The 19,036-nt window shown below is 41.0% G+C and overlaps 2 protein-coding genes across 5 annotated transcripts in view; both read left to right on the forward strand.

Annotated features, from left to right (window-relative positions):
- The window catches only part of ago4 (argonaute RISC component 4), a 49,766-nt gene extending 44,293 nt beyond the window's left edge, over window positions 1-5,473 (forward strand). For all 4 annotated transcript variants that reach the window (XM_034161294.1, XM_034161295.1, XM_034161296.1 and 1 more), the window contains exons 15-19: window positions 53-196; window positions 533-667; window positions 757-858; window positions 4,539-4,738; window positions 4,870-5,473. In XM_034161294.1, the coding sequence (XP_034017185.1) occupies window positions 53-196; window positions 533-667; window positions 757-858; window positions 4,539-4,738; window positions 4,870-4,978 (690 nt within the window). In that variant the 3' untranslated portion in view covers window positions 4,979-5,473. The remainder of the gene's footprint in view (window positions 1-52; window positions 197-532; window positions 668-756; window positions 859-4,538; window positions 4,739-4,869) is intronic.
- An 11,014-nt stretch (window positions 5,474-16,487) lies between these two features.
- On the forward strand, window positions 16,488-18,270 carry LOC117502034 (claudin-4). Its single transcript, XM_034161014.1, has one exon. It carries the CDS (start codon window positions 17,575-17,577, stop codon window positions 18,262-18,264), a length of 690 nt encoding a protein of 229 aa, XP_034016905.1. The 5' UTR covers window positions 16,488-17,574; the 3' UTR covers window positions 18,265-18,270.
- The last annotated feature ends 766 nt before the right edge of the window (window positions 18,271-19,036 follow it).

Genomic DNA, 19,036 nt, shown 5'->3' on the forward strand with positions numbered 1-19,036 from the left:
CATAAACTAATAATTTTTATGGTACTTGTCAATTCTCCCTGTGCCCCTTCAGGAGCAGCTTTTCAGTCAGGAGGTCATTCAGGACCTGACCAATATGGTTCGAGAGCTGCTCATCCAGTTTTATAAGTCCACACGTTTCAAGCCCACGCGCATCATCTATTATCGTGGAGGCGTGTCTGAAGGACAGATGAAACAGGTGAGAAATTGGTAATTACGTGTTCATTTTGAGATTATTGCCGTCATGCTGGTGATAGTTTACCACCCAAGTCTCTTATACACTCAGTGGGGATAAACTGCAGTATTGATGGCATATTTTGTCTCTTAAACTTGGTTTATTTACTAGCTGCCTTTTTCTAACATTGCAATCCAGTGAATTAAAGCAAATTTAATTTGACAGAATGTGTTAAATTTGGAGTAGAAAAATCATTTGTCTTGCAGTGAAAGTCAGTAAAGGTTGTTGAAACACACAAAAAAAGCAGTTTTCACAATGATTCATTTAATGTATATTGTCTCCACCCCCTCTGATTTTCAGGTAGCGTGGCCGGAGCTGATAGCCATCCGGAAGGCATGCATCAGTCTAGAGGAGGACTACAGGCCCGGCATCACCTACATTGTGGTGCAAAAACGCCACCACACGCGTTTGTTCTGCTCTGACAAAGCTGAAAGGGTGAGTAGGAGTTGACTGGACGTGTTGTAGCGTTACGTCACAGTGCTGTACTGTGCGAGTGCTGATTATAATATGACAAACTGCTGCAGGTTGGGAAGAGTGGAAATGTCCCAGCTGGCACAACAGTGGACAGCACCATCACGCACCCGTCCGAATTTGACTTCTACCTGTGTAGCCACGCTGGGATTCAGGTGAGGAATTGACATTTACAGACAAAACATTGTGTTGTAAATTGTTGTACTTTGTATCAGTCATGGACACTAATGTGCTTTAAAACAGGGCTGGCCAACCTGTGGTCCACGGGCCACATTTGGCCTGCACTGCCTTTCTTTTGGCCCCAACATGGCAGTTGACAATCTCTGCAAACTAATAAATTTGGAAATGTTTTAAAAAATTTAAGATTTAGAATTAATGATCTATAAATTAATTTAATTGTATGTATGTAGTGCACACATTTATTTTTTTGGCCTGCAGCCCACCATCCAGAATCATTTTATGGTCAATCTAAGCAAAAAAAAAAAAGAAAAATTGGGCACTGCCACTATGAAACATAATTTGACCTGTCAAAAATGTGTTTCTTCCTGGATTTATTTACTTCTGTCATGCCCCACTCCTTACTAGTAAAAGTATGCAAGTCCCTTTGGCTTCTCCAACCCCAATTCCAATGAAGTTGGGACGTTGTGCAAAATGTAAATAAAAACAGAATAAAATGATTTGCAAATCCTCTTCAACCTATATTCAATTGAATACACCACAAACACAAGATATTTAATGTTCAAACTCATGGACTTTTTTGTTTTTGTGTAAATATTTGCTCATTTTGAAATGGATGCCTGCAGCACGTTACAAAAAAGTTGGGACGGGGCAAGAAAAGACTGGGAAAGTTGATGAATGCTCAAAGCACCATTCCACAGGTGAACAGGTTAATTGGAAACAGGTGAGTGACATGATTGGGAGCATCCCCAAAAGGCTCAGCCGTTCACAAGCAAAGATGGGGAGAGGATCACCACTTTGTGAACAGTTGCGTAAAAAAATAGTCCAACAGTTTAAGAACAATGTTTCTCAACGTTTAATTGCAAGGAATTTAGGGATTCCATCATCTACAGTCCATAATACAGGGCTGTGAAAACTGCATGGATCCGCAGGATTCCACGGATTTCATCATGGGGAGGGGGGTGGGGTGTTAGTGTTGTACTCTTTAATCGTGAACATCACTGAGTTTTTAAAATGCTTATCGCAAAGCGTTCTCTTTTTTTTTACAACATCGTGTAAGTTTTCTAAGTCCGCGGACACTGATCTGTGTGTTACAGATACAAATCAGGTTCCTCGGATCCGCGGAGTTTCTCTGAGGAAAAATGCCACTCAAAGCATAGCTGTTACAACAGTTGTCATAAAGCAGGACTGGTTGGTTGCTGCAGCGACGCTGTATGGCTCCTGTGCGGCGCTTAAGCTAAACTTAGCATGTGGATATTCCAAACTTTTAGAGCTTTCAAGTTTTTAAAAGCAGATTTGTGCAGTATGTCTGTGTCATGGACCGACGTCGGACAGAGAGAAGATGGCGAGAAAGACTATTTGAAAAGTCTTAAAAGGACAAGAATCCGTGGAATTGTCGCTGGCTTCATCAACACACCTGAAAGATAAAAGAAACGGGAAAAGTGAACTGTGCCCTCTCAGGAAAACACGGAGAATTTTTCTCTCCCTGGAAAATAAACATTCTGCTGTTCAAAAAAGGGTTTTAGACAAGATTATGTGACTTTTTTTTTCACTAATCTAGACTTTCTTTCATTGTAAAAAAGACATTGTGGCTTTGAATGCATTTAGGCTGCATGAATTTACACAAGAATGTGACTTTTTACTATAAGGTATGTTATTGATATTTTACCATGATTTTACAAATATTCTACAAGCTTTAGCTGTGGTTTTTGAAATGCTGTAACAGTCTTTTCAGTCTTCATAAATTTCATGTAGTTTAATTGTTCTGAGTTAATGCATAATTTGGTTTACAATTAAAAGGAAATCATTCCAGATCCTACTTCCACGTCATATTGTGTTATTTCAACATCATCATTGACAGGTCAAATAAAAGGTTGAATATAGGATCATTTTAAATATCCACTATTTTTGAGATTTGTTCTTCCAGGAGATGCTGAAAAAGTATTATTAGATAAAAATGTAATTCTGGGCTGTAATTCTCCCCCCGGCTCCTGGGGAGCTGTACCCCCCCCCCCCCCCCCCCGCAAATTTTCCTCGGATTTCACAATTTTCATTTCACAGCCCTGATAATATAATCAGAAGAGTCAGAGAATCTGGAGAACTTTCTACATGTAAGCGGCAAGGCCGAAAACCAACATTGAATGCCTGTGACCTTTGATCCCTCAGGCGGCAGTGCATTAAAACTGACATCATTGTGTAAAGGATCTTACCGCGTGGGCTCAGGAACACTTCAGAAAACCATTGTCAGTTAACAGTTTGTCTCTACATCTACAAGTACAAGTTAAAACTCTACCATGCAAAGCGAAAGCCATACATCAACAACATCCAGAAACGAAGCCACCTTCTCTGGGGCCCAAGCTCATTTGAAATGGACAGACACAAATTGTTTGTGGAAATCATGGACGTCGGGTCCTCCGGACAAAAGAGGAAACTGACCATCCAGATTGTTACCAGCGTAAAGTTCAAAAGCCAGCATCTGTGATGCTATGGGTGTGTGTTAGTGCCCACGGCATGGGCAACTTACACATCTGTGATGGCACCATCAATGCTGAAAGATACATCCAGGTTTTGGAGCAACACATGCTGCCATCCAAGCAACGTCTTTTTCAGGGACGTCCCTGCTTATTTCAGCAAGACAATGCCAAGCCACATTCTGCACGTGTTACAACAGCGTGGCTTCGTAGTAAAAGAGTGTGGGTACTAGACTGGCCTGCCTGCAGTCCAGACCTGTTGCCCATTGAAAATGTGTGGTGCATTATGAAGCGCAAAATATGACAAATGGTGACCCCGGACGGTTGAACAACTTAAGTTGTACATCAAGCAAGAATGGGAAAGAATTCTGGGAAAGAATTCCACCTACAAAGCTTCAACAATTAGTGTCCTCAGTTCCCAAACGCTTATTGAGTGTTGTTAGAAGGAAAGGTGATGTAACACAGTGGTAAACATACCACTGTCTCAGCTTTTTTGAAATGTGTTGCTGGCATACATTTCAAAATGAGCAAATATTTGCACAAAAACAATGTTTATCAGTTTGAACATTAAATATCTTGTCTTTGTGGTGTATTTAATTGAACATAGGTTGAAGAGGATTTGCAAATCATTCTATTCTGTTTTTATTTACATTTTACACAACGTCCCAACTTCAGTGGATTTGGGGTTGTACCTTGTTTTCATTCAGGGTCGCCACAGTAGATCTGACGTGAATCTGTGTGTTGATTTGGCACAAGTTTTACACTGGATGCCCTTCCTGACACAGCTTCATATTACATGGAGAAATGTGGCAAGAGTGGCCTTGAACTGAGAACCCCGTCACCCCTACCTGCCCTACTCCGATCTGAATGTTTTTGAAATTTTCATTTCCCCCAAAATGCCAGAGTTTTGTAATGCTTTTTTTATGTAGCTACATGGACAAGGATCCTGCAGACAAGTTCAGCAAACAAACAAACAAACAACAAAAAAAATCCAAAATGACCTCAGCCACCTGAAGTGAAATGATGCATTTAATTGTCCAATTCTGACATTACAAACTGCACCTGGTGGAATCAAGGGCAAGAATTGATGATGTGGTGGTAATTCTAATTTGACAATCTACACGTAAATTTGTTGCGTTCATGGGACTACATGGACTTAGTATCTTAAATTTCCATTTCCCCCCCAGGGAACTAGTCGCCCCTCCCACTATCACGTCCTGTGGGATGACAACTGTTTCACAGCCGACGAACTGCAGCTCCTCACCTACCAGCTGTGCCACACCTACGTGCGCTGCACACGCTCCGTTTCCATCCCAGCACCGGCCTACTATGCCCGGCTTGTGGCCTTCCGCGCACGCTACCACCTGGTGGACAAAGACCACGACAGGTGAGACAGAGCGCAACCAGAAAATGCTCCGTGCCATTTATCACTCTGCCATCCATTTTTTTGCCTTTTCAAGTATTTTGCGAATAACGTTCCTCTCAAAGCTGAAGTGAGTCGTGTCTGCTCTCTTGCAGTGCGGAAGGTAGCCACGTGTCGGGCCAGAGTAACGGCCGGGACCCCCAGGCGTTGGCCAAGGCAGTTCAGATTCACTATGACACCCAGCACACCATGTACTTCGCCTGAGCACATCAGCCGGTCCACCTTCGGACTTGTTTCCTGTCGTTACTTGCCATGTTCTTCTTCTCTTGTGTCTTTCCCTGTCATGTCTTCTTCCTCGTCACACTTGTCATTCTCTGAATCGGCACCAAAGCGGCTTTTGGGACGGGCGAATCTGCCATGTCTCGCTATCTGTTGACCAGGACGCTCTCCAACCAGCGTTCCCGATCAAGCCGCCTTTTAGAACCAGCAAATGCAGCACCGCGAGCCCTGAGGGTTTCCCAATGCAGACGAGGGGGAAACCCTCACGAAAAAAACAACAAAAAAAAAACATGCACACTCACACGATTTGAGCCATTATTTTGAGTTTTGTTTTTTTTTCTATTTGAATGTCTGGATTCTTGTTTGTACACTGAGCAGAAAAGAGCTGACCGGCACGATCTGTGTCGCCACTGCTCTTTAGCTCTCCCAGCTAAGCAGGACTCTTATCTACTTTTACCTCAAAGCCCTTTTGGGCAAAAATCTGTCACAAGGTCTTGGGTTTATGGGGTGGTGGGGAGGGATCTCTGAAAAGAGATGGAGGGGAGTTGACCTTTTGAGAATATATATATATATATATATATATATATATATATATATATATATATATATATATATATATATATATTTTCCTTTTTATGAGCGTGTGTTAACTTTTCCTCAACTCTTTTACAAGCGAGGTGACCTGGGTGTTCATGCCCATTAATACTTGTGTGTGTGTGTGTGTGTGTGTGTATTTCTGTATATAAATGTTCTGCTGTATGTGAGTGCATGATTGTGTGTGCGCGCATGTGCGTTTCATGGCAGGCCACTGAATTGCAAAGGGAAATCGAGATAACTGCTGTAAATGCCTCAGATTTGTTGTTTTTATATTCACACATACAGTACATAAAAGCATATATTTACATCTATAGAGCAACTTTGGCACATATGACTTAAGCAGGACTGATGGAGGTCAGTGTGGGTATTTGTAGCGGCCCTGAGTTGGTTTAGTAATTGAAATGCCTTAAGTGACTTTAAAAGTGAGCTTTGGGGTGCTGCTAGTCGAAAGAGGGTGAGATTTGCACCTGTGGGGTCACTTCTTGTTTTGCATCCTGCAGGATTATTGAAGCCCAGAAGAAAGTCACTTAATGCATTTCAGTTATTAAGCGCACGCAGGTCTGATGTGTAGCGGTTGTGATGATGGTCTGGCCTGTGATTAGCTCAGCAGTGGGACCTTGAATGGCTTAAAAGCATTAAATAGTTTGTTTTCAGCTTTGATTTGTGTGTAAATCTTGATCTTAATTTTCCTTTGGACCTGACTGTCTTGCAGAAATCACTGCTGGAATATTGTGACTTTTAAAACTTTGTCAACTTTAAAGGGCCAGAAACCAACGTTTTACTTAATTTTTTTTTTAATTTTTTTTTTTCCTTTCTTCAAATTAAATTTTGTTTTTCATTTTCAGTTTGTTATGGTCTCCTTTGCTAAAGCTGGCCAAATCATTGCACTGACCTGGGATGCGAGGCAAGCAACAGAGGGCACTCTCAAATCTCTCTTAACGTTTATGCATTTATACATACGAATCAACAAAGCAGATTTGTAAAAGTTTAATATAAGATGTTTTGTGGTTATCTTAAAACGTTGTTTAGAATTAGTAATTTACCATTGATGTTGTTGTTGTTACAGTTGTGATGGAATTTTATGGTTGCCAGCAAAGCCAGGTATATAGTTTTTAGTGCGACTTCAGGAATAGACCTCTGTTGTAGAGCCGCAGGTTAAAGGGGTGGAGCTTTGAGTAAGATTTTTTTTTTTTCTTTGTAGCATTCTGATTAATGGTGAGTGAAAATAGGCTCTTGTATGGATGAACTTGTGCTTCCTTTGTGAATTCCGATTTTAATTGATTATTGATGACGAGGCATTGTTGAGCACTCCAACGGGCAAAAACGCATTTGCTGCTGTGTTAATTGCTCATTTACTATTAATTGGCTTTGGTCGAGATGGACGGAGACAATCAGGAATCGGTAATCAGAGTGAGCCTAGCTTTGATTTGTTTTAAAAAGTGATAAGTGATGAGTTGAAATTTCAGACTTTTTAAAATGGTTTTTAAAATTCTATTAAATGTGTACTGGAAGTATATCCATTTTAAAGTCTGTACTACTTACTGTTTTTCACATTTTTGATGCATTTTAACACTGGATTATATGAATCAACTATAGGCCCAAACACTGCCCTGCTTGTAGAAACTACGCCCCCTGGCGTTGACTGTTGGAACAGTCGGTGTTCACGCCTCATTGGGGGGGGGGCAGCTCAGTGAAAACCCTTTTGTAATAAACCACCCTTAAATAAGTAGGTTTATTATGAATGAGTTTGAGCACCCACCTTTTGACGGCGTGGGCGTCGGCCAGGATGAGAGTTGGAGGAAATGGAGAGGTTGGTGGAGGCGGGGGATTGTTATGGTCTTGTACGGGCATTGTAGTAATTTTATATATTATGCTTTAAACTTCTATAAATGTGCACTAGCTTTTTCACCCCAAGCAGCTTGGATATTTATCTGACATTTCACAAGCAGGACTGATTTGCTGTTTTTTAAATCCTGCGTAAAATTAGTTTCAAATGGAGTCTGAGTGATCACTCTGTTGTTAGACATATTGCAAAGCAATATTAAGCCAGCTGTAATTTTCAAATGTGGAAAAACAAAGCTATAATTCTACTCATTGTAATTGTTGGTCGACTCTCGCTGTTGTTGTCTTTTTGTATTTTATTATCTTTTTTTTTATATATTTGCTTGTATCAATCAGTGGGAATGTGCATTTGGTGAAATTGTAGCATAGGCGATAGAAAATTTTCTTTAAAACAACAAAATGTAGACTTTGCTTGCCTGCATGCCAGAGTATTGTCCTGTTGTCCTTAAAAAAGTTTAAATCATATTTATTATGAGTACAAAAAAAAATATATATATATATAAATGCTTTTCCCCTCCAAGATAAATGTTTTAGCGATTTTTCTAGTGTGACAGTTTTTAGGCTAGCAACATTTGTCCAGTCTGTATTTTAACAGTTCCTACATTAAACGTCTGTAGTTTTTGGAGGGACGCGCTGTTTTCTGAGGTGAGGGGGTTCCTGCTCTTTGTGTTGCGTCCAATTTCAAACGAGGTACTTTCTCCACATGTGGACCCGTTAAAGCGCTAACCCCTCCCCTCCAGCCAGGTTTCTGCAGCAAGTGCACCCCCCATGCCCCCTTTCAAAACTGTAAAATAAATAAATAAAAGTTCCTGGATTGTGCCTGTGGTTACACCTTTCAGAGGTGGACACACCCATCTCCATGGTGATTCCCTTGACCATTCACAAATGCACTTCCTGTTTGTGAAGGGTTCTGGTGACACCCCTCAGCATTGACAGAGTAGGATGACCTCTTTCTAACAACTGAAAAAGTCCATAATTAATTCAGTGTCCCTCTAGATTGAGCATGATTTTTTTTTAATTCTTTACTTTGATATTATCAAATTTGTAATTTGTTATGGTGTATTGTGTATTTTACCCCTTTTTATTTTTAGTTCTTTTAATTCCTCCCTTTGCTTGTGGTCTCTGAAGCTGTGCGATTGTCCAGTAGCAATAGAATCAGAGCTGAAACTGTTAAGTTCTAGGAGTGGAACAGGATCCTTTGACCTGTTGGGATAGGTGAGGCATATTCTGGCCCCACTCACCTGCTCTGTTGCTATTATGTGACATAATTTGTTTTTTTTTTGTTTTTTTTTAAGCCTGCAGGGAATTCTTGTGTTCATGTGCAAAGTAATAAATTGGTATTTTATACCTCGAATTGTTTTGTGTTCTTGTTCATGAAAATCTCACCCCATTTATGCTGCAGCTCCTATATTTTGTCACTAGATGGCACTCTATACCAACTGGCTCTAATGTGTAAATGATTTTACATCCATCATTCTGTTTTTATTTTTTTTAATGTTTGGTCTTATTGATATCCTTGTTAGTGTTTCTTTCCACGTTGTGCTGTCACTGAACACTTTACACCTCCAGTTCCTCCCAACTTTGCAATTGGCAGCAGGTGAAATAAAGTAGCTTGCAAGCATCACAGTTGTTAAAATACCTGGTGTTTCTATGCATATATAATGATCAGTATTAGTGCTGCCAAGGAGTTAAACTTTCATTCACATTTGTTGGTTTTAGCAAAAATTATAGATAGTATTAAAAGTAAGAACCCATTAAATTTTGGTATATAGCAGAATTTGGAAGTGCGTACTGTCTATGGTCCGGTGTGTTCATCTATCTGACCAGTGCATTTGATCTGATTTGGATCAAACTTGGTGAAATGATTCAGGATCAAACATGGACAAATCTCTGTCTTTGTACGAAACATCAAGGAGATAACTTTAAATTGCTTGTCAAGGATAAATTTTTTTTATAGTTTTCTGTAAATTTATTGAAAATAAACTCAATAAAATCATGTACGTAAGTATTAGCAGCCTTCATCATGAAACTCAAATGTGAGATGAGGTGCATCATGTTTCTACCTACTCTGCAGCTTAATTGAGGCTCAAACCTGTGGAAGGGTACAGAAACATTTCTGCTGCTTTGAAAGTTTCAATGAGCACAGTGGCCCGCCCGTCTAAACTGAACGATCGGGGGAGAAGGAGTTTCGTCAGGGAGGTGACCAAGAACCCGACTGTCACTCTGTCAGAGATCCAGCATTCCTCTGTGGAGAGAGGAGAACCTTCCAGGACAACCATCTCTGCAGCAATCCACCAACCAGGCCTGTATGGTAGAGTGGCCAAACGGAAGCCACTCCTTAGTAAAAGGCACATGGCAGCCCACCTGGAGTTTGCCAAAAGGCTCCTGAAGGACTCTGACCATGAGAAAGAAAATTCTCTGGTCTGATGAACGAAAGATTGAACTCTTTGGTGTGAATGCCAGGCGTCATGTTTGGAGCAAACCAGGCACCATCTCAACAGTGAAGCGTGGTGGCAGCATCATGCTGTGGGGATGTTTTTCAGCAGCAGAAACTGGGAGACTAGGATTGAGGGGAAAGATGAATGTAGCAATGTACAGAGACTGTTCAGTTTTCAGCAGGACAATAACCCAAAACACACAGCCAAGATATTAATGGAGTGGCTTCAGGACAACTCTGAATGTTCTTGAGTAGCACAGTGAGAGTCCAGACCTGAATCTGATTGAACATCTCTGGAGAGATCTGAAAATGGCTGTGCACTGACACTCCCCATCCAACCTGATGGAGCTTGAGAGGTGGTGCAAAGAGGAATGGACAAAACTGCCCAAAGATAGGTGCACCAAGCTTGTGGCATCATATTCAAGAAGACTTGAGACTGTAATTGCTGCCAAAGTTTCATCAACAAAGTATTAACTGAGCAAAGCGTGTGAATACTTGCGTGCATGTGATTTCTTAGTTTTTATATTTTTAATAAATTGACGAAAATTTCAGCCACTTTTTTCATGTTGTCATTATGGAGTGTTGTGTGTAATATTTTGAGGTGAAAAATGAATTTACTACATTTTGGAATAAGGCTGTAACAAAATGTGAAATAAGCGTTGTGAATACCTTCCAGATGTATAATTGTTTTAGTCAGACTATCAAAAGTTGTTTACGAGGGATGAGAATTTGGATTCTGGATGACTTCGTTATTTTATACTGGGAGTGCTTTTACACACACACACACACACACACACAGACACACACATACAACCCCTGGCAAAAATTATGGAATCACCGGCCTCGGAGGATGTTCATTCAGTTGTTTAATTTTGTAGAAAAAAGCAGATCACAGACATGACACAACTATTTCAAATGGCAACTTTCTGGCTTTAAGAAACACTATCATAAATCAAGAAAAAAAATTGTGGCAGTTAGTAACGGTTACTTTTTTAGACCAAGCAGAGGAAAAAAATATGGACTCACTCAATTCTAAGGAATAAATTATGGAATCACTGTAAATTTTCATCCCCAAAACTAACACCTGCATCAAATCAGATATGCTCGTTAGTCTGCATCTAAAAAGGAGTGGTCACACCTTGGAGAGCTGTTGCACCAAGTGGACTGACATGAATCATGGCTCCAACACGAGAGATGTCAATTGAAACAAAGGAGAGGATTATCAAACTCTTAAAAGAGGGTAAATCATCACGCAATGTTGCAAAAGATGTTGGTTGTTCACAGTCAGCTGTGTCTAAACTCTGGACCAAATACAAACAACATGGGAATGTTGTTAAAGGCAAACATACTGGTAGACCAAGGAAGACATCAAAGCGTCAAGACAGAAAACTTAAAGCAATGTCTCAAAAATCGAAAATGCACAACAAAACAAATGAGGAATGAATGGGAGGAAACTGGACTCAACGTATGTGACCGAACTGTAAGAAACCGCCTAAAGGAAATGGGATTTACATACCGAAAAGCTAAACGAAAGCCATCATTAACACCTAAACAGAAAAAAACAAGGTTACAATGGGCTAAGGAAAAGCAATCGTGGACTGTGGATGACTGGATGAAAGTCATATTCAGTGATGAATCTCGAATCTGCATTGGGCAAGGTGATACCGCTGGAACTTTCGTTTGGTGCCGTTCCAATGAGATTTATAAAGATGACTGCCTGAAGAGAACATGTAAATTTCCAGTCATTGATGATATGTGGAGTGTTTTAAGTCCCGTCTTAAGGCCCATTTTTATTCCTTGGCTTTTAACACCGCGTGAGTTGTACGGTCCTTGTGTCTTATTTTATTTTTATTGTATTGATATTATTTTTTTATCATGGTTTTATCTATTTATGTATTTTATCTTATCTATTTTATTGTTATTATTGCTATTTTCCGTGTCTACGCTTTTGTTGTGCAGCACTTTGGAGACTCGGGTCTGTTTAAATGTGCTTTATAAATAAAGTGGATTGGATTGATATGGGGCTGCATGTCAGGTAAAGGCACTGGGGAGATGGCTGTCATTACATCATCAATAAATGCACAAGTTTACGTTGATATTTTGAGCACTTTTCTTATCCCATCAACTGAAAGGATGTTTGGGGATGATGAAATCATTTTTCAAGATGATAATGCATCTTGCCATAGAGCAAAAACTGAAAACATTCCTTGTAAAAAGACACATAGGGTCAATGTCATGGCCTGCAAATAGTCTGGATCTTGATCCAATTGAAAATCTTTGGTGGAAGTTGAAGAAAATGGTCCATGACAAGGCTCCAACCTGCAAAGCTGATCTGGCAACAGCAATCAGAGAAAGTTGGAGCCAGATTGATGAAGAGTACTGTTTGTCACTCATTAAGTCCATGCCTCAGAGACTGCAAGCTGTTATAAAAGCCAGAGGTGGTGCAACAAAATACTAGTGATGTGTTGGAGTGTTCTTTTGTTTTTCATGATTCCATAATTTTTTCCTCAGAATTGAGTCAGTCCATATTTTTTCCTCTGCTTGGTCTAAAAAAGTAACCGTCACTGACTGCCACAATTTTTTTTTTCCTGATTTCTTATAGTGTTTCTTAAAGCCAGAAAGTTGCCATTTGAAATGACTAGTTTTGTGTCATGTCTGTGATCTGCTTTTTTTCTACAAAATTAAACAACTGAATGAACATCCTCTGAGGCCGGTGATTCCATAATTTTTGCCAGGGGTTGTAGATAGATTTTAGCAAGATCCAGTTACCCATTACAGACTTACATACTTCAGGAATGCATACCTGAAACTTATAGTTGGTAGCAAAATAGCAAAAACATGTTTAAAGTAGTCATTAACACTAGTTATTACAGTCAGGTTATATTGTAGCTACACTGGCATCATGGTGCATTTGTGTGTTTTTCTAATGTTATTGTGAGTGCCTTTGGCAGCTCCCTTGTTTTCACTCAGGGTTGCCACAACAGAATGAACATCCTCCGAGGCCGGTGATTCCATAATTTTTGCCGGGGGTTGTATACAGTAGTGTTCAGAATAATAGTAGTGCTATGTGACTAAAAAGATTAATCCAGGTTTTGAGTATATTTCTTATTGTTACATGGGAAACAAGGTACCAGCAGATTCAGTAGATTCTCACAAATCCAACAAGACCAAGCATTCATGATATGCACACTCTTAAGGCTATGAAATTGGGCTATTAGTAAAAAAAAAAAAGTAGACAAGGGGGTGTTCACAATAATAGTAGTTTGGCATTCAGTCAGTGAGTTTGTCAATTTTGCAATTTGCATGTTAAAAGAAAGCCAATGAAATACTTGAATAAACTGTGCTGTAATATCCTGTAAATCACAATATTAGTGAATGCCTACAACAGCTCAGCCAGTTGATGTAAATCATCTCACTGAGGGAGAAAATTAACATAAAAGGGGGAGGCGATGGTCTCATGGTTAAACATTGGGCTTGAGACCAGAGGATCCTCTGTTCAAATCCCAGCCTGACCGGAAAATTACTAAGGGCCCTTGGGCAAGGTCCTTAATCCCCTAGTTGCTCCTGGTGTGTAGTTAGCACTTTGTATGGCAGCACCCTGACATTGGGGTGAATGTGAGGCATTATTGTAAAGCACATTGAGCGTCTGATGCAGATGAAAAAAGTGCTATATAAATACAGTCCATTTAGCATTTTTAAAAAAAGAGCGATTATGATATTTGTCAAATTGTCTTCTGCTTAGTGGATCATCCTCCCTCACATTTCCTGTGTCCTGGCTTGTTGTCATGACCACTGTTGCCAAGGAACCACAGCTCATGTTGCAGTGATATTTAATTCATCGGCAAAGCAGGGTTCGATGCCATGGATATGGAGCGGGGGGGGGGGGGTGTAACGTAAGTTTGATATTTGTTCAGAAAGCATTTTCTAACCAGATGTACAAATTGCTTACAAAACAATTTAATTTTAGCTATTAAAGAGTGGCATAATAGACAAAAGGACAAGATGGAAAAATCTGGATAAAATTTACCGACACTGACTGTAGACAGAGGACAGAAGTTTTATGTGTAATTTGCTTGTTTGTGTAGCAGATGATTAAATTCCCTCTTGCTATTTTCTTTAAAAAATAAATAAATACACACTGTTAATCACCGGACTGCTCCATATTTTCCACCCTGTTGGTGTTTTATCCACAGTGTAGTAAAGTTTGAAATAAATCAACTATCTGTATCCTTTGTTTGATGAGGTAAAGTCTCACTGGGATTAAAATCTCTTACGCCTGATTTGGTCAGATGTCAGAAGATGAGCAGTGTAGGACCTGGTTAGTGCGTGGATGGGAGACTTCCTCGGAACACCAAGGACTGTGGGTGTTTCTCCATGTAAAACTGGAGTTAAGTCAGGAAGGGCATCCAGCCTAAAACTTGTGCCAAATACCTATGCAGATCTGGCTATATCTGATGTGGAGACACCTGTGACCAAAAGGTTGCAGCCGAAAGGACGACAAAAACAAAGTTTTTCAGTTTGAACATTAAATATCTTGTCTTTGTGGTGTATTCAATTGAATATAGGTTGAAGAGGATTTGCAAATCATTGTATTATTTTTTATTTACATTTCACACAACATCCCAACTTCACTGGAACTGGGGTTGTATGTATGTTTGTGTATATATATATATATATATATATATATACATACCGTATTTTCCGGAGTATAAGTCGCACCAGCCACTTTATCCATTATAAAGAAAAATAAACCATAGATAAGTCGCACTGGAGTATAAGTCGCATGGACATACAGGTATGTTAACTTAACATGAAAGTTCAGATGATAATATTATGATGATAATATCTGCACATTGTTCGAGCACCCATGTGCGGACTCGTTCCTCTAGCTGTGGCCGTCTAGCTTTTAGCCCGCGATTAGCTTTTTTTGTTTTTTTTCATGGTGGTTAGAGTAACCTCTGCTTTCCTCCAGTCCCTCACAAGTTTCTCACTCACTCCAAACTCTCTCTCTGCTGATCAATTACCGTTTTCGGATGCATATTTCACCAGTCGCAACTTGTAATCTGCAGAGTATGATTTTCTTTTTGGTGGCATTTTTTTCTGGCCTTCTCCATTGTCTTGTTAAGTTATCAGTAATGTTGAAATTTCTATTTTTCTATGGTAGTCAGAAGTCGCAGGAACAGTCACACAAGCCTTGAGCACCCTCTCGTGAGCTGCATTTTACCTATGGATATGTTTGCATTTTGCGGACCACATTGCGAGCCGAACCATGCAGCACCTACCTGCGCAGCTCATGACCTCCCTGTGGTGTCGAAGCCAGCTCCTTCCAAGTGCAGATGCTAATCCTCCGCCGTCGCTCACCCAGTGCTTCCACACAGCTCTGAGCATCAACTCTGCTCACACTGATATCCAAGGGTTGAAGATGTCTTGTTAGCCCTCCCGGAATAAGCACCGTGTTCGTCTGCTTCACACGCTGTTTCACAATCATTGTCTGAGTGAAGTGAGGAATACGCGTCCAATGTTCTGTTCTCTGATTGATTATCGCGACCAGCGTGACCTATAGGACGGCTGCCATACTACAGTACCCATGATGCATTGCATTTCCGGCCATTTTAAATCTTAGAGCGACTCTGTCACGTAAAATTGTTTTATTACGGTAAATTAATTGAGAATCTACCGGTATATTTTTCATTTATAAGTCGCACTGGAGTATAGGTCGCACCCCCTGCCAAAACATGTAAAAAAAGTGCGACTTATAGTCCAGAAAATACGGTACACACACACACACACACACACACACACACACACACACACACACACACACACACACACACACACACACACACATACAATGAGGAAACTAAGTATTTGAATACCTCTTTGCAAAGGTCAGCTTAAAAAACACAAAAAACTATTTACATTGTAAAAAAAAATTGCCTTTCCAGTGAAGCGTCAGTCAGATTTTTTTTTAAATAACTTTTGCAATGACGTTACAGAAAATCAAAATTAATATTAATGAAATGCTTTTTTGTCAGCTTAAAAACAAACAAAAAACAACTCTTTACAATGTAAAAAATGGCCTTTCCAGTCAAGTGTCACCCAGATTTTTTTAAAATAGGTTTTGCAATGATGTGCCAGAAAATAAAAATTAATATTAATGAAATGCTCTTTTTAAAGGTCAGCTTAAAAACAAACAAAAAACAACTCTTTACAATGTAAAAAAAAGGCCTTTCCAGTCAAGTGTCACCCAGATTTTTTTAAAATAATTTTTGCAATGACGTGCCTGAAAATAAAAATTAATATTAATTAAATGCTCTTTGCAAAGGTCAGCTTAAAAGTCTTTACAATGATGTCAAAAATGCCCTTTGCAGTTAAATTTCAGCCAGATGTCTTTAAAATTAATTTTTGCAATGACATAACTAAAAAACAAAAACAAACACACACACAAAAAAGAAGAAATATTCTTAGCAATGGTCAGCTAAATAAAAACAATACTCTTTGCAATGAAAAGTCAGCAAACATAAATAAATAAAACTGTTTGGTTTCAGATGGCACACAGTGTAAACCCTGTGGCAGAGCCCCACTGTAACTGATCCACCTCCACACACACACACACTGCTCTGCATCCCTCCCTGCCTCCTGTTGTCTTCCCCTCTCCTCATCCCTGCTGCTTTTTTTTTTTGTGGTGGTTTGGAGTCACACGTCTGTCTGATAAATGGCAGCACTGAAGATGGACGTGACCTGACGTCCTTCTTCACCAGCACCTCTGTTGTTACTCTGCTTGGCTTTGCTTCTTCTCGTCTCTTTTGTTTGAACCCGACTGAGCCGTCTGCACTGTGGTACCCTTAAAAGAAGCAGGGGGAGGGCAGAACTGAGCAGCAGCTGAGTCTGAAGTGGGCTCACCGTAGCTTGGACCTCGATGTGCTTATTGTCAACAAGGAGACACTTCAGCCGGCGACAGCAGCAGCAGCAGCCAGCGCTCGGCGGAGACTCGTGAATTTTACTGTGCATCTTTCAAATGGGGTAAATCTGTTTTTATGGGTGCAGTCACACCAGCAGATAGTGTGATTTTTTTTTTTTTGGAAAACCTGCCCTGTTCTTTGCTTTTTTTGTGATTGGTGTTGTCTTGATGTTTGCTGTGAGGAGATACTTTCACGGCAGCACTGTGGTCAGAATCAAGAGCATCAAGTTGCACCAATCTGATCCATTGGGGTAACGAGACACCAAACCAGGAGAGTGTCAGCACTCAAACCCACAACCAATCAGCTGCTGTGGCCTTCTGGGTTTGAACCAGGATTAAAAGCAAAGGGACGCATCCACCAATTGATACAGGGAGGTAAAAAAAGAAAAACCCAGATCGGTTTCATCCTGGATGTCTGGAATGTGCCGCTGGTGATGCTCTACTGATTGTGTACCTGCAGCCTGCCACAGGTGCCTGCACAGCAATCTTCTACTCAATAATGCAGTAACTCAAACTCTGCAATGAAGAGATGGAGAAAGTGCATGTGAGCCTCTTCCTTTCAAAGGGTGGATGAAGGAGCGAGTGATTACATTTGCACGGCTCTGAAGGGTCATCAGAGAGGAAATGGACACATAAGAAGACTTTTGATGGACACGTGAATAAATACTGGAACTTTGAACTTGGTTGCAGCGGATGGAAGCGGAACAAGCAGTCTGAGAACTTGGAAGCAACGTCCTCCTCATCATGGTCAACACGGGCATGCAGCTGATCAGCTTCACCTGCGCGGTGACGGGTTGGATCATGGCCATCGCGGTGACAGCGCTGCCTCAGTGGAAGGTCTCGGCCTTCATCGGCAACAACATCCTGACCTCGGAGATCAAGTGGGAAGGCATCTGGATGAACTGCGTCTACCAGACCACCGGCCACATGCAGTGTAAGACGTACGACTCCATGCTGGCTTTGCCGCCGGACATCCAGGCGGCCCGTGCCCTCATGTGTTTGGCCATCTTCATGGGTTGGCTCTCCTGCACAGTGTCCTGCTGCGGCATGAAGTGCACAACCTGCGCCGGGGACGACCGACGCGCCAAGGCGGGTATCGCGCTCGCAGGCGGGATTCTCTTCATTCTGACGGGCCTGTGTGTGCTGGTTCCCATTTCATGGACTGCCAACACGGTCATCCAAGACTTTTACAACCCCATCGTGCCGATGATGCACAAACGCGAGCTGGGTCAGGCTATTTATCTGGGCTGGGCCGCTGCAGTTATTCTAATGATCAGCGGGGCTGTACTGAGCAGCACCTGCCCCCTCATGGAGAAGGGTGGCAGGTACAGCCGGGGATACATCGGCCGCAGCTTCGCAAATTCACCACCATCAGCCCCAGATTTCCCCAAACCAATCACATCCAACAATCTACCGCTGAAGGAGTACGTGTAGGAAGGGAACAGGAAGCTGTGCAAGCAGAGTGCAACAAACTGTTCGAATTTAACCTCTCTCATGAATTCTAAATTCTTAAATTAAAATGTTGACTTGACGTGTATTCATTAATTAAATTCATCACTCTGCTTATTCTGTAATAATGGTGATAATTGTGTCCACATTTGGGGAGGTGATGGTCTAGTGCAGAGGTGGCCAAGTTTGGTCCTCGAGAGCCACCTTCCTGACACTTAGTTGTCTCCCTGCTCCAACACACCTGAATCCAATGAAAGACTCATTAAAAGTCTGCTAACGAGTCTTTCATTGGATTCAGGTGTGTTGGAGCAGGGAGACAACTAAGTGTCAGGAAGGTGGCTCTCGAAGACCGAACTTGGCCACCCCTGGTCTAGTGGTTAAGGTGTTGGGCTTGAGACCAGAAGATCCTTGGTTCAAATTCCAGCCTGACTGGAAAATCACTAAGGGCCCTTGGGCGAGGTCTTCAATCCCCTATTGCTCCCGGTGTGTAGTGAGTACCTTGTATGGCAGCACCCTGACATCGGGGTGAATGTGAGGCATTACTGTAAAGCGCTTTGAGTGTCTGATGCAGATGGGAAAGCACTATATAAATGCAGTCCATTTACCATTACCATTTTAAATATGATGTTGCTGCATAAGTGCCTGAAGGAAGCAAGAATTCACTGCCGATATCAGGGACTCAAGGAAATAAAAAAAAAAACAACCACATAGTCTTCACTAACCCACAGCGCCCTCAACAAATGTTGATAAGCTCACC

Source organism: Thalassophryne amazonica, chromosome 20 (assembly GCF_902500255.1).
Source record: "Thalassophryne amazonica chromosome 20, fThaAma1.1, whole genome shotgun sequence".
NCBI classification, from domain to species: domain Eukaryota; kingdom Metazoa; phylum Chordata; class Actinopteri; order Batrachoidiformes; family Batrachoididae; genus Thalassophryne; species Thalassophryne amazonica.